At 35.5% G+C, this 16589-nt stretch overlaps 1 protein-coding gene across 4 annotated transcripts in view; it reads right to left on the bottom strand.

The window, feature by feature from the left end:
• HACE1 (HECT domain and ankyrin repeat containing E3 ubiquitin protein ligase 1) overlaps positions 1–16589 on the bottom strand; it is a 49968-nt gene that overhangs the window by 19315 nt on the left and 14064 nt on the right. For 3 of the 4 annotated variants that reach the window (XM_057375406.1, XM_057375409.1, XM_057375410.1), the window contains 9 exons: positions 15100–15201; positions 13372–13478; positions 9422–9668; positions 4154–4491; positions 3009–3077; positions 2281–2368; positions 452–563; positions 273–370; positions 7–94 (listed from right to left, as the gene is read on the bottom strand). In XM_057375406.1, coding sequence (XP_057231389.1) covers positions 7–94; positions 273–370; positions 452–563; positions 2281–2368; positions 3009–3077; positions 4154–4491; positions 9422–9668; positions 13372–13478; positions 15100–15201 — 1249 coding nt within the window. The remainder of the gene's footprint in view (positions 1–6; positions 95–272; positions 371–451; positions 564–2280; positions 2369–3008; positions 3078–4153; positions 4492–9421; positions 9669–13371; positions 13479–15099; positions 15202–16589) is intronic. The other variant, XM_057375407.1, reaches the window with a different exon arrangement.

The following is a 16589-nucleotide window of genomic DNA, read 5'->3' as shown; positions in this document are numbered from 1 at the left end:
ACATACCATCAGCTGACTGGGTAAATAAGGCATAATCTGGGTTAACTATTTCACTGGATAAGATATCAAACCATTCACGCACCACACCCTGTCCCTGCATGTCAAAAGAATAAAACATATTAGTACACAGAACTTTCACTGCACAGTTATGCTGAGTAACCACATATTTCTTTCAAAGTAACTTTAAAGTAGGGTTTAGTTCAAAACCACACTTATGAATAAGAATTAATATTTCCACATGAAAATGCAGTAAACTATGCAGTTTTACCCACCATGCCTTCTTCTCCATGAAATCTCACAGCAATCCCCTGCTTTAGTTTTGCACAGTTTGCTTTAGACACAACTTCACAGCTACTCCTAAAAATAGAATCTAAATACAAATACCAATTAATTTTTTCATCTTAATTCATTATCTTTCAAAGATACACTAATTTCATTTATAACACAATACCTCTGTGAACCAAAAGTATGTCATTTTCGTTGACAGGTCTGTGCACCATGTCCGAATCTGGCTGCCCAGCATGCAGATGTTCATAGAACCATTCACAGCGATCTTTAAATGGCTACAAAACAAGGTGAAAACCATATTATACACATCAATTCTCCTAAATAATTCCTCTCTCACAGGTATATGGTTATGCATAATTCTCAATTAATTTTTGAGATGTGCAGAGTTACCCTAATATGCTATACAGTATTTTGAGAAGAGGAAAGGACTAGAAATACCCTTGAGTGCTTCCTATAGTTTGGTGTGCTCAGGCTGGGTCTGCAGAAAGATTGGACCACCAGCTATCCAGAAATAGCTATTAAATCCCACAGAAGAGAAAAACAGCACAAACTTCTTACAGGTCAGGTGAGGGCATGAAGGAACCTAGATAAGGAACAAGTCACTGACTTCTGTAAAACTACTGACAATCAAACACAGCTGAGCACAGAAACATGAGTGATACAAACAAGCCCCATTTGTAGTAAGGTTCATTTGGAAATACAAAGCAGCCCAAAGGAATCAGAAACCTTACAAAGCAACTCCTAGGTGAGAAGGTTCTAACTTGTTTGACTMGGTGTTTAGATTGACATTTGGCAGCTTTTTGAAGACAGATGTGACACAGGTATGGCCTTTCTCATCCACTGCATTTCACAGCACGTATATGAGTTGATCTAACAAACAGGGTATGAGTTCTTGGGGTCTCCTCATTGTTCATAGGCAATGAATTTCAAAAACACACACTTCAATGAAAGAATGAATAAACAATATACCTATACCATGYCCCAAAAATGAAACTGGATGCATAAAAACGATTTATCTTTAAAAATAAAAACACCACATTGTTCACAAGCAAGCTTCTGAAGCGTATCTTCCACAATTATTGGGTGASGAAGGCACTCTTGTTGGGTAGAGGAATTTTACTTTTCTTTTCAGCAAATTCTGTATTTGCTCAAAATAGTTGAGCAAAATTCCTTTAATGTAAAGAATCTTCCTAATGGAGTACAAAGCAAAAGTAAAGCAATGGGTGTTAAGTGAAGGAGTTCCAACTAGGTTRTTATCACCCAAATACAATCTTCAGTTGTAAGAGAACAAATATACTGCTGTGTCCCTGAGCTACGAATAAACTACCATAACCTTTCAAAGCTAAGTAATGAACAGATGGCAGATGTTTAACACTATGGTGTTATGTAAAGTATAGMCCTCCACACAGAGGTTGGCTCACTGATTTTTTTCATGTAACTACACTAGTCTTCCTTACAGTAACTCATGAATTCATGTTTCATGTCAAGCCGTAAAAAGTTTATTTTACTCCAATAAAAAAATAAACAAAACAAAGAAGCAAAAARAAATTGAAGGAAACAGAGCAAAGGGTAACAACATGATGTCCCACTAAAGAAGCYACTAATTAACTACAACCAAATCAACTAATAGTGATATATTTATCCTCTGGTTTGTCTCAAAATATTAGTCTAYTAGTAAAAAAGTAAAGCATTTAAAGCACCATCTATTAGATGTGCACAAAGAGATTTAAAAAGAAAGTTGGACTTGTAAGACATATGAAACATTGGTTCTCTCAAATGGACTCRCTCATGTATTTTAAAGAATTATGAGTACAGAAATCTGGCAGCCATCTCTGTTTAATACGATCTTTCAATATCACAGAATCGGAAGCACTGGAGGCCATGTTTAGTTCGTTCATCCTCCCCAAATGGATTTTCCTTAAAGATTAAAATTAAACAAAACAACCTTTCTGCATTCAAAGAAGTTGTAACTAAGCACCTCCTGACATTTACCTGAGCTTTTATGATGTGCATAAATCTGGACATTAGTTCAGGACACTCCAGAAGAAAATGGAAGTGATCAAAAATTATTTTGGGATTTCTGAAAAAAAAGAAGGTTAGAAGCCCATTAGAGATTTAATAATAATGCTTCATGATGCAAAAAGTCTACAGAAAGAAACAATACAATTAATCATATAGAAAAGTTTAAACAGATTCTTCTATTTTATCATTTTCCCTAACTCTTGTTTCCAAACAACTTATACTACCTCATCTCTTAAATACAGGAGGATTAGAAGAAGCTCCCCAYACAGAAGCAAGGTTATAAACCTGGCAATCCCAGAAAAACTCTGCAAACAGGCAACTGTACAAAGGTAGTTAAGACTCCTTTACACCATCACATATTTGAGGAAGAATGGAAGTTTTCATCTGCCATGAAAGGGAAGATTTTATTTGGAACAAATATAAGGAAATAATCCATTCAACAAATTATTCTGTTGCTCTGTGAAATCAGTTTTGTTCACAAATCTTACAAATAGATCACTTAAATATGCAGAAGAGTTCATTTAAGTCTGGGGTCTGAATAATTAATCTAGACTCCCTTCAGCTCAGCAGGACCATTAAAGTGCATATAATATATATATCACAGCAACAACCTAAAAATACAACTCAGTAAAAAGAAAAAAGTGAATTACTCCTGGTGGGGAACTGAGGGGTAGATTACAAAGTCTGTTGAAGCTTACCGGTTAACAAAACACTTAAGGACATCATCATGTTTACAAACAAATTCTATAAAACGAGGTGATGTCATCCTGTTCAAAAATCACAAGATGTTTTTGGTTAGTGCAATGAAAAAAYACTGGAATTACATAAATTGTTGGGTTTTTTTAAATAAAATACTACACAAACAGTAACTGATGTTGTTTAACTAGTCACTATGAAACTAAATATTCAACACCATTATGATCTCATAACAAACTAATAGAAAAGACAAAAACGTCAGTAACCAATCATCTTCCAGAGGGTCTACAGAGAAATATGCAAATATTACTRGCCAACTTGAAAGCTTTTATTCCAATCAGTTTGGCAAAGGAAAGACCCTTATGGTGACTAGAAATAACCAAGAGTTGTCATGTAGTAGGACTCTGGCTTCTAGATTCCACTTGCCCAATTGTACTTGCCCAATCCTCCACTCACAAGGGCCAAAGGGCGCTTTCCTTGCAAGTTCACAAATATAATCCATAACCATCTTGGACAGACTAAAAACTCAGTTACAGTGGTCACACTTGTTTCCTTTTTAAACCAAACATCAATTATATTAAGTTTGCCTAAGTTGTACTGTGTGTTCCACACAAAACTAAGTTTGCCRATCCAGGACAGGATTCCAAGTGAGTGTTACTTTGAGACTAAACTCTCCTTGTTATATATGATATAGTTAAATCAGTTTTGCCCCACCCATCATTTTCATACACAAAGATAATTAACCTTATTTTTCTTCTGAGCTTACAGCTCTTGTTGGATAATCACACTAAATTCAGGGTTCATTTCACATTAAAAACCAACAGCAAATGCAACTAAGTTTCAAAATACCAAAATCCTACTAACTGTAAGTATACTACATGATTACTAAGAGCCATTAGATATTCAATATAAAATCTGYCCCAGTGCAGCTGCATTCATAGGCAGCAGCACTATGGAAAATTTGCAGTGCTATTTGGTGCCTACAGAACYAGAAAAAGCATTCAAATAACTGAACTAGTAAAAGCATTAAACAGCATAGCCTTGACTGTCACTAATACAAGGTGGTCAGCAGCAACATTCTTCCAAGAAAGTACATATGATTTTAAAATGGCAATAGTTTGGGTAAAAAAATGAATCTTTTCCTTACCCCTGAGGCATCTGACAGGAGCAGCACATATAGAAGGCTTGAATGACAGCACTTAGTCTGTTTGCTGTCATGGATATAACATCCTGACAATCAGCACAAGCTTCTTGCTTCCCAGTAACATCATATGTTTTTAACTCAACAGCATCAGTGGAGAGCTCTTTTCTTTCCTCAGTTCCTGCAGCAGCAAAAGAAGGTGCAGGAGTAGCATCYTGGTGATCTGGTCCTTTTTGCTTCAGTAAAATAGAAGTAATGTTGGCAGAGTCCCTTTTGTTTTTCATCAGCTCTGTGGCTATCAGAACAAGCCATTCATCCAGAGAATGCCAGAGCAGTTCCAGTGGCTGCAATAAAYACATGAAAAAAACAGACAAAAAAGGAACATGTTGACATTAGATASTATTAATAATGTGATAAACCTCTTAAGGCAAACAAATGTCATGCACATTTTAAACCTTTAAATGACCCTTTAGAGGTCACATTAGAGATAAGGGTCAAATACACAATAAAAATTCTGCATCTGTAGCCAAACAGCATGAAGAGAAAATTTCATAAGGAAGGGAAATAATCAGGTAGTAGATGGAAGAAAGATAAACTAATCTAGAAAGAACTATAGCACTGAACTACATAACAAACTTTGGTTTCACAGTTGTCACTACAGCCAGCAGAGAAACAATAATGCACAGGTTGATTTTCTAGAGTAAGAGAGTGTCAGCTCTTTTTTAAGCATCTGGTCAAAGAAGCTTCCTCTGCCAASAAGATGGAAGAAACCCGAGACAACACCACTGAGATTCAGGTTCATGCTCATGTCTAGCAAGAATCTGCTTTGTGCATAATGTGAGCTCATACAGCTCATTTTCACAGTACCTCAGATGTGTCAGAGTAAGGGTCACTAACACCTGGCTTTATGAAACAGAAACAAGCATCAGCAAAATCGCACATTCGATTTTAGAGTGGTACATTTTATTTTACTCTAACAAAGACACTCTTTATTCACTACCACCTGCTTCAAACCAATACAATTGAAACCTGGTACAATTCCACCATTACACATTTGCTCTGACATGCAGGCCGACTACAGAGAAGAAAAAGTGATGAGAACTTTAGCTTTTTCATGAGCATAAAAAAACCCAAAAGGACTAACTGTGTTGTCCCTTAATGGTGTTTAAGGGCTTGTTTCACAAGCCTACAGTCTAGTGGGCACAGGGATATGAATCCTACAGGGAGGTAATTGACTCAAGTACTTCACAGCACTCCAAAATTAGGAGTGAACTTCTAAATGCATTCCTTTTTCCATATATTATATTGCATCAATATTTTTCATGGATAAAAATAATCAAGGATTTAGCACATACTGAAAGTTATGTTCTCATATTSTCAGGTTGCTTTTGAAAATAAAGAGCTGCTCAGAGCACACTGTACCAGAAGTCAGCACTATCTGGAGCACTGTCAGTGCATCTCATGGTTGACATGCTCTCAATACGCAATAAATTACTTCTCATAAGAACTCTGTATTAAAAAAACTGCTGAAATTCACCATTTACCACTATGCTGGAATTTTTCCCAATAAGACCATGGAGGAAAGCCGGCCTGATCTCTAACACTGGTAGGCTTTGCTCAGTATTTTATATGCCACTCACTCAATCCTTGTGATTCTAGTGACCACACATTTCTGTAGATGGTGATCTGAATACCTCCATCAGAGGTAGCATTTTCTACATAAATGTTTGCCATACTGGATCAAGTTATCCTCCTTCCGAGACTCACCTGGCAGACCCTTACCACAAAACATAATGTCAAAAAACTTTCCAATAGGAAATAGGATTGAACGGACAGAAAATTAAAATGCAGCTATACTCCTAACCWATAACTCACAAAAAAATTAGGTAGTTATTTACAATACTAAAATCTAGTTTTCTTCCCCCAAACRGTGTCTGTTTGCCAGACACCATTTTCCCCTGATATCTTGGGGAATTAAGCACACCTTTCAGAACTTTTCCACCCAATTTGTTTTTCCAAAGCTAGTTCTTCACAGCTTCTGATCATAAACTCATTTAAAAGTCTAGTCAAGCACACTAGCTTCAACATTTCATTTTCTTTCTTTCTAGTYCAACTTCAGGATACAAAACACTTCTCAATATTGCCTATAACCTCCATATCCATGACTGTCAGCATTTTATGCTGGCATCCATGACCAGACCTTTTCAAGTGGCATATGGACATATTCAATCAAATCACTACACTTTTTTTTCAAACTACTAGTCAGCATCCTTCAGTTAATTCTTACCATGAATCTCATATTAAACAAAGACCTCCACTCAAACTTCAGTTGTCAYATTTCACAGGGCAGAAAAGTTTCTCTGGAATTACACAACTGAGTCTGATTGAGTACTAAGCTTTTACAGCCACATACCTTACCTCCCAAATGCCAGAATTTACCTATGCAATACTTTCCTCTTTACTCATCTAGAAAGCAAGACCAGTAACCAAATCCATATTCAATCTGCAACACTGAAGCAAAATCTTTTGCCAGATGTCAGATAGCTTTTTAAGACAGAGGGTGCAGGAGATCACTAATCCATGAAGTGATTTTGTCACAGCAGAGAAGTTACCCCAATTCTAGAAAAGAACAGTATCTGAAACAAGGAAAAAACATTACGCACTTCCCAACCTTGTTCAACTGGAGAGAAGGCTTGCAGCAAGTTTCCCTAGCATKCAATCACACTGAACAGCAAGAGGAAGAGCAATACATGAAAAAGTAATGAATGTAAACCTGGTCAAAATTACTGCTCCAAGTTTCTCACTGGTAAGGCCTCATTTAAGTTAGCAGCTTGTTTCAAGCTTGGGAGACAAAATTCAATGATTCTTTTGTATCTTACAGAATCAGTACAAGAATGTGTATCATTAGCTACTTCTTCCACTTTAAAACATCTGGGTAGGCCTGAATCACATGCAGGGAATTTCATTAAAGCACAGATAGCTCTGTGATTTTCTTGACCTCATCAAGCAGTAACATTCCTCAGCAGGATCAGATCAAGAATACTCACATTTTTAATCCCTTCCCAGCTACATTACAGTGACAACTCTTCAAAATATGTTCCATCAGTACATTGATACAGAAAAACTTAATGAAGCATTAAGAAAAGTCAGGTCTTTTTTACCTTCTCCCAAAAGGTGAAAGAGACCATCACAAGCGCTTTTGCAAAGAAAGAACAAAAAAGCAGAAGGAAAGGTAGGAATAAGAGAGAACTAGARGTCACCCAATTCATTCAGCACTGTATGGAATCTCCCACTACCCCCAGTCACTGTAAATTCAGGGAAGAACAGACTAAACCAACCACAGCTGTAGATTAATTTAGCACCTGTGTGCCCATTCCCTAACAACAATAAGTTCTCATCAGCAGTTTTATATTTTTGAGATTGACATTTAAATCACTCTTTAAAATACCATGGACACAACAGCAGTTTTACTGCAGGGCTCCCTCACTTATAAAACATCTAAACAAATTACAATAATTGCATTAATCATTTTTAARTCATCCTGAAATTTTTGTTTTGTTAGGTAATGAAACAGTAGTATATATTTTCCTTATTTATTAAAAACATAATGTTGTTTTCACACAAGTAGGAATTACTGTTATTTTCTGGGGCAACTGTGGCAGTTGTTAATGTATATCTACTGCACAACACTTAAATCCACAGTAAATTACAAAACAATTCTTTCATCATATAAAGTAGTTTGGGTACGCAGGCAAGTGATTCCACTGAAATACCTTTATAAATTGCAATTGAATTGTTTTGCTTATTTTATGCTGAGTTCTGAAATTATGTGGAGTTGAAAAGCAAGAAACCCTCCTTTTTTTCCTTTTTGGGCTTGGCAGCGGAATGTCTCACTGAAGATGGTCTTGCATGAAGTGTGTTTAACATCTGCTTGCTATTTAATCTGGTATACTTAGAGCAATTYTTATTAAAACTGTTAAAAAGTGCTGCCTTTAATAAAACAATTCTTGTGATTTGGRTAGGGCTTTGTTTTTTAAAAACAGAATTCTGGTTAAACCCATAGTATGCCAATCTTACCCTAYTTTGGTGAAAAGATCCAAAGAACAATTATTATACTGCAATCTGTACAATGCAATACATTTTGCACACAGTATTTTTCAGACTCAAGCACTAGATTTATATTCATTATATAAACCAATTCGTTCTTAAAACTATTTTGCTATCAGAAGAACAAGCATTTGTGCTTGGGGTTTGTTTTTTTTTTAAACAGTCTAATGTTTTTCTTCTTTCCAAGAGAAGAAATTTAAACAAAAACTGAGATACTTYACTAAATAAAGTGGAATTAAGAGTATCATCTTTCATGATCTTACCAAYCTAGCTCTATCTTAAAAGCCCTTAGAAGTAACCTCATGAACATATATCATTAAATAATTGCAGTAATTGCAMTTATTGTGAAAACTATTGTTTTCACAACACAGTGGAAGAAATGGAAAGGTAAAGAAAAATCCTCAAGTAATTACTGAATTTCTTGATATGAGCTGTGCTGTGTGAGAATATGGAGTAAGTTGGGAGAAGAAAGATTATCCTACAGTTCTTATTTATTAGGTGCTCTGAAAAGTATGGCAGTTGTATATTCAATGAAGACTGAGTGGCACTGAGGAAACTGGGACTTTTTTACAAAAAGGCAATCTATGACTTTGTACAGAGGGATTCCTTAACAAGCAAACATAAAAAAAMCAAACACCTTCTGGAATTAAACCTCTAGCCAGCAAGCCACCTAAAGCACGTGTGTGAAAACAGCTAAGAATCAATAACCTTGCAGGGGTAGTAGTGAGCTATTATGTTTCAAAGCACATTGTAATAAAATCCACTAACAACTTGGGAAAAGACCTCATGATTACAGTGAAAACAACAAACAGATCAAGAATTCAGTTGTTTCCATTTGTCTTGTGAACGTGGATAAACCTTATTGTTAAGAACCCCCGTGAACCTCCAACTACCATTCTGAAATTACATTAATATAATCTATTATATTAATATTATCATATTTTAAGATTACTACACTCTTCAGTAGCAAAAATACAAACCAAATTCATCTAAGTCACCGGGKTAACTAAACCTTCAACATCTAAAAAACAATCTATTAAATAAAAAATATRCAGAAATCATGAGATATGCATGATTGGTTAAATGAACCCAGTGGGAAAAATAATAGAAGAGAAGGAGAGAGGTAGGTTTAACTTAAGAAGGGATAGGGACATTAACCAAACTTACTTCCTGTTCATGAGATGTCTGATTAATGAATGCATGCTTTGTGAAATTCATCTCTTTAACGTCTATCTTCCTAACAACATCATATACTTTTCTGACCTTGAACACCTGACTTCTTGGAGTTTTATTTCCATTGTAGCCCATGTCATTTCCATTACTGGGAGAGGATGGGCCAATGCGAAAGACATGGCAAAATATCCTCACGATCCTTAAGAGACTCTTCATTTGAGCTTCATAATTACTTGACAAGCTGGGGGAAAAAAATGGAATGTTTAAGTTTCTTTTCCTAGATGAAACAATTTAGTATATTAAGGAGTAAGCAATCTAATGGTAGGGTCTGATATGCATGCTGAAATAAACCCTAGGCTTCAAACCCTAGTGAATTTTCATTTCCTGTTTCAGCCCCAGAAGTCAGATATAAGCACTATGACTTTACTAACATGTACATGTAATTTTAACTAGAAGTAAGAACAGCAAAAATACTTCACTTGTTTTTACAAACACAAATACTTCTTATGAACCCCTGTGAGGAAATTCAACTTAGTAGAGTAAAAATCTCAGTGTAGGAAACAAATTGGGATATCCAGATGAATGGGTTTTTCAACCCAGAAAAGAGAGCACCCAATGATAAAGGTGTACTGACTGCTCAGATATGCTATCACAGCCCATCCTCACCAGCTATTATTCCAGATGCCCATTAACTACCTCAACCAAACAAGGGATCAGCATGGTAAGGACACCACTATTTCTACTCAAGAAAAATATAATCTAAAAGATACTAAACAAAATCATCACCATGTTAGTTATTTATCCAATAAATATACTTTAAGTTTTATGTTTTCTTAATGGAACTGGCTGAACTCTGTACCAAAACAGGACAAAATATGAGATATTCATGACTTTATGCACAAGCAGAACATTCTCCACCAAACTGAGCTTTGTTTTCTTTCTTAAACCCCAAGCTGTAAGAATTCTTCTGCCTTGAATGCATAACAAACTGCAAGAAATTGATTCTTTTTCTATCAAAACCTACTAACTTATAAATATTATAGAAGTGAGCACATACTCACTTCAATCCTTAAAGTACTTGCAACTTAAAACCATGCTTCCTAGCCAGAAARTCAGTGAACACCAGAAAACTGACATCTTACAGGGTGCTGCAAACCTGTGTTGCAATTAATAATTTGTTAATTCACAAACCTGAAACTGTTGTAATAAAGCTAGAGTAGGTTTATTATTCTCTCATTCTCGCTATGTCATCAGCAAAAGACCTATTTGTTTTCAGAGCTACATTTTAATGGCTGTCAGCGAGTTAACTTTAAAAAGCAATGTACTAAGAATTTTACCAAACTAACATACAAAGTAACACTTTCTTGTCACAATTTATACTTTAACAAGATAAGTTTTCAGGAAATCAATTTAAGAAAGGAACAGAAAGARTAAACAACAATGCTACATTAGTAATGTTAAGTTTTTAAACAGGTAAAGAAAATGCCCGGACTGGCATCTGCAAATTTATTACCAGAAGCTCTGGTCACAGCGAAGAATTAGCATTTATAAAATCTTTGCTCATATACCAGAAAATCTATTAATACAAGAACTAACTCAAGAAGCTAACTTAACTATCGAAAATGTCTCAGCAGCAGTGTTTTCCTGATGAAATTTCCTATCTCCAGGATAAGGACCCATATACATAAAAAAACGTTAAAGACCTTGTAATAGTTTACTGAAACTTCTACTGGCATGTTTGCAAACGTTCAGCTAGGCCTAACCAGCACCAGCAAGACCACATCATGTCACATTTCAATTATTTTTTGGAAAAAGGAACTACACGATGAAGATAATTCTAAGTGAAACAGGGTCCTTTCTTGTACTCAAGGCAGAAGATTAATGGCACTCCTGAACACTTGCTAGAAGCATTACAAAAAACCATTTTAGACACTTGAACTAAACAACAGACAAACCCAAAAACAACAGGTTGTGGGTTGGTACCCAGGAAATTAATCAAGATATTAGTTCAGTCATGCAAGCAGATAATTTTTGGAGGTTTTTGTGTACAGAGTTCATTTTACATACTTTCACTGGAAAAAAGAGAGAGGAAAGAGGCCCAAGCTCAGAGTATTCGTCAAATACTACCTTAATCCTCATTCTGTTTATACTAAAACAACTGAGAAATATTTCTTGAAGCAGAAATTCACTGCTTCTGACAAGAAGCAGAGCTGGAGAGAAGAGCGACAGTTTTTGCAAAACTGAGTCTGTGAAACTGTCTTGGAATTGTATCCTTTTTCTATCATGTTTCTGTTGTGACATACTCAAAGTACCAAAGAGAAGTGGACCAGTAAGAGTCCACAGGACACTCCAAGTACTGGCATCTCTAGAAACGAGTCCTCATCCAAGGCAACACTTCCATCTTGCCTTCAGCCACTGCTAGCCCACCCATATGCAGCAATACAGGGGCACACAGCAGCTCAAACTCAGAGCTGAGTCCCAGAGCTACCCTGAGCTACTGTCTCTACTGAGACAGTACAGGCACATAGGTACTGTTTCTACAGCCACACTGAGGAGCATTGCTCAAGTCAGAGGAGTACCAACAGTAATAAATCAAATCTATACAACTATCAGTTTAATTCACCTCTGAAAACACTGAAACAGAAACAAATACTACCTCACATGATATAATCCTGCTACCACAATTTCCAATAATGTCCCTACACAGAGCAAACTTGAAACCCTTTCCTACAAAATGGTTTTACACTTCATCACAATTTATTTGTCGGAGACCTATAGGTTCTCTTAAAGAAGTCTGGAGACAAAAAGGAATATGACAAGTTAAGCTGATACACACTGAAGTTCAGCAACAGCTGAAATGCTTCAAAAAGTTATCTTTCCAGCAACAAAATTTCATTAATGGCTACACACTTAAACTCCAAACATTTAAAGGGTTTCAGACTTTTATATTAATTCATCAAAGTGAACATCCATAAGAATAAGACTTATTAATGGTGTAATCAATTTCCTACCATCATCCAGGAGTTCTGACCTGCTATCTACAAGCTCCATTCAAGTATAACATGTCTGATGGGGAAGGAAAAAAAAAGAGGCACCTAGAATTAAGAATATACTATTTATTTTCCATCTAACTGATGGGTTCCTCACACCCCAGCCCAGTTAAAAAGAAGCTTCCCAAGTCATATTCCGCAACAATCTATGCTGACAGGTTTCTCTGATTACAAACACACTGAAACCTCTCTTTTCCAAAATTTTCTTAGCTTCTATAAGAGCATAAAGGTTACACCAAAACTGTTGGCTTTTGAAAACAGTAAAATGTTTTCTGGTGTTCCAACAGATTGCAGATAAGTGTTTTGTACAAACTCCCTCAAACAGATGATGCAAAAACTAGGAAAGCACATCAGACAGACATGCTTGCCTATTTTATGCATCTCCTCAAGTAACTGCTGCTTGTGGTGCTGAGACAGGACACTGGTAGATGGAATTTTTTGTCTCATACACATTAGTAGTCATGGAAGGCAACCAGAGCCTGCAAACATGAGACAAGTATCTGAAGTAACAAAAGTCTCCTCCAAAATACTAAGGAAGCATGTAAAAAAATTAAAAATGCATCAAGGAAGAAAAAGTGAGAAGTATGAAGGAAAGAAAAAAGAATTATTTGATAGCTGTCTAAAAAGCTTCCCTTCCTAGGGCTGACCTAACCAAACTAATCAAACAAAAAATACACTTCTCAGCAACTCAAGCTTCTAGATACCAGCAGCTATACAAGGACACCAATTTTTTCTCTTGAAATCTTTGTAAAGACAGTGATCTAAACAGACATTTTCATATAAATCAGATTTGAGATCCACCTACTCCAGCATGTGCTGGATAGTTTGGACTATTAAAACGATTAAGTGGCACTAACTACCAGGTAGTTTATACACTTGTGACCTCACACTTACCTAAGCAGTTTGTGACCATTTGTTGTAGCAACTTCAGCAAGACTTGTCAGGATTTTAAGATATTGGCTTTCACTCTGCTGAGACAAGTGTTCCAGAACTTGCCGCAACTGAACAATTGAAATAAAAGCAATTGCACAGCGTCAAGAAGCATCAGATGAACAGTAATTTATAAATTATGCAGAACACTATCCCCCAAGCATTAATATCTAGCAATAATAATGTACATCTATATTGTACAATCTCTAATCTAACCTCAGTTAACATTTCATTATGATTCACAGAATTTATGGCAAAGGTAGACATTCTAATATCAACACATGTACTACAGGATATTTAACATTACAGAATGCTGCAAATGCTAAATGCTTAATACTGTATTATTAATTCATAAGAACAATTTATGACATTTAAAATATGAGTCCTGACTTTTTAGATACACCCAGCTCCCTTATGTCATAACTTCCAGATAATATGAACTGGGCATCATCCAAGACTGAGCAGAACAGTCTTGGCCATAGAAAATAATTTTCAGAATATGATTACATTTCAGCAATGAAATGTAATGTATCTAATATATTTTGCAATCTTCTCATTAAGATCTTGTTTTCGTACATACCTCCACCATTACTCAGGCAGATGAAATGTTTATTTTTCTCTCTTACTCTCCTCCCTTCTACAATGTACAAAAGGTTTTTTTGCTCCATTGTTTTAGTTTTCCGTCTAATTTTAGTCATGTACAGAATCTCCTCTTGAATCTAACATACACTTTGAGAATTCTCAACTCTGTCATTTCACTCTGTAAAACTCAACCCTGTCTCAGAAATTTAAACATTGTTTCTATACATATAAATCCTCAGTATTATTGTAGAAGTAATGGAGAAAATAAAAACATCAAGAATCTAGCGAACCAAATTAAGTGAACTGGCAGCCAACACCTTACTAAATTTTTTTACAGTCTGTAAGATAGTTTGCAGTCATTTTAAAACAAATAATGTATTAAAAACCCACAGCTAGCTAGATTTGGAAGGGGGAAAAGGCACCCCATGTTTCCTTTCCCCTACACAATCAAGAAACAAAACTTCTTTCCTCACTTTTTCTTTGCTTTAGATTGCTCTATCCCACAAGGCATAAGAGAAACACTAAAAAAGAAAAAGGGTTGTTTCATCTACAGAAATAATCAAGTTAAATTCTGGCTGCAATCTTCTGTACGCTAATTGTACAAGGCAACTTCATACAGATGAGTGCTCATACTACAAATTTTTAAGATAATTCTGGATGATTCAGCCTCAAGACACATCTAAGAACGGATGTCTGCAGATAATGACTAAATGAAGGAAAACAGGCCCTGTTACACAAAGTCACTGTACATATAGACTGCTCTAAGAATGCTCTACCAGCACCTTTGTGCTGAAGCTTCTGCTCTTTCAACTGTCTAGATCATTCTGCCAAATCTGCAGTTAGAACACTAAATTAAAAAAGATTCTACATTTAATTACAAACTCTTGTATTTAAAATTATGTGAATACTGCACATTTTCCATGAGGAAGAAAGATATCTAGTGGTCAACAACTACTGTGGCACGGACAGTCGATTGCTGGAAGTGTCTTCTAACAAAAACACTCCTGTTAAGCACGCAGCTCTCCACCACACACAGACAGATCCCTGGCTTTAAAACATAGTGTATAGTGTACACTAATACACTAATAGTATGGTATAATAGTGTATTACCATGTTTTCCCGTAGATCTTCATTCTGTGTCATTTGAATTATTGTCTGGAAAAGTCGAGGATGGTACTGTATTAGGACTTCACAAGTCTCTCCATAACCACCCTAAAAAATTTTAATTAAAAGAAACATTAAAATTGAGAGTTAGACTATTAGAGGCAATAACACCTATTGAGGATTACAATTTTTTTAAATGCTAAATGGAGAAATCCTATTCTAAAATAAATCAGAATTCAAAAATGCAGCAAAGTTAGGTATTCCAACATTTTTGGGAGGAGACAAAATCAGCTTTCTTCAGTATACTGGCTCACATATATCCACTCCCTTTTTTCTTTTTTTTTTTTTTTTAATATTCTCCTACTTACCAAATTAAAGTTGAACAACATTTCAGACAACAATTACCAGAGATTAAAAACAGTGCGATATTTCACTTCTCTTCCTCTTGCTGACATCTACTCAATTACACCAGAATCTAATCCTTCAAAACAAACATTTTCTAAAAGTTCATAAGACATCTGACTTGTTCCAGGAAGAAATAGGATAAAGCCACAAAAGGGTTATTTAACTTTAAAATCAATACACAAGTGTGATTCCACATGTGCCTTAGCTAGTACTTCACACACTTCTGAGAAAAAATGTTTTCTGGAAAGAAAAGAATTGACTTTTTGGTTTATTTGTATAAAATATTATTTAACACAGCTGCATTTTTAAGAAGACACCTAACACCTGAATACTTCTAGACTGGAAAGATGACCATATAATGTATTAAATGCTGAAACTCCAAGAATTTCTCTTTGAATGACAGATGACATTACCTCAGTGATAACCATACATTAAAAAAATTTAATTGATTTGGAGACCAAGAAATTAAGTATTAAAAATAAACCCACCCAGAATCTGTAAGAATGAATGRAAGTCAAACTTCAAGATCAAAGTAATGTTGGCAAGAAGTATATGAATCTACAATTTCTGTCTTCTAAAAACATGTATCAACTTGGTAAACAAACATTTAAGTGTAGAATAAAACCCTCAGTGTAAAAAGAAAGAAAACATATCGTTTTCTCCTATTCTACTTGGCATCATGAACTAGTATACTGCATGAGCTCGAACACAGTAAGATCATCACTACAAAACAAACACCAGGTGTCACTACTCACATCTAAAAAAAGTTAAGAGACGTTTTATGTACAAAGAGGTGCCCTAGAGATTGCAAAACCAAAGACTGAAGCAGAAATTCAAAACACCAATCGTAAAAAATAAGAACTGTGCCATTAAATACACAAATTCTGTGCTGGTATAAAAGCACAGAATTATTTAGGTGGCAAAATACCTTTAAGATCATCAAGTCCAAACATCAACCTAGCACCACCCCTATGTACGCTACTAAAGCATGTCCTCAACTGCTATATCCATAATTTTATTACACTTTCCAGGGCGGAGAGTCCACCACTTCCCTGGGCAGATTTCCCTGATGCTTTACAACCCTTTCCAGT

The sequence above is a fragment of the Malurus melanocephalus genome, unplaced genomic scaffold, assembly GCF_030028575.1.
Source record: "Malurus melanocephalus ecotype Western Australia unplaced genomic scaffold, MMel_1.1 scaffold_248, whole genome shotgun sequence".
Lineage (NCBI taxonomy): Eukaryota > Metazoa > Chordata > Aves > Passeriformes > Maluridae > Malurus > Malurus melanocephalus.
The sequence above is the reverse complement of the archived record's forward strand: the minus strand, read 5'-3'. Positions and strand labels throughout refer to the sequence as shown.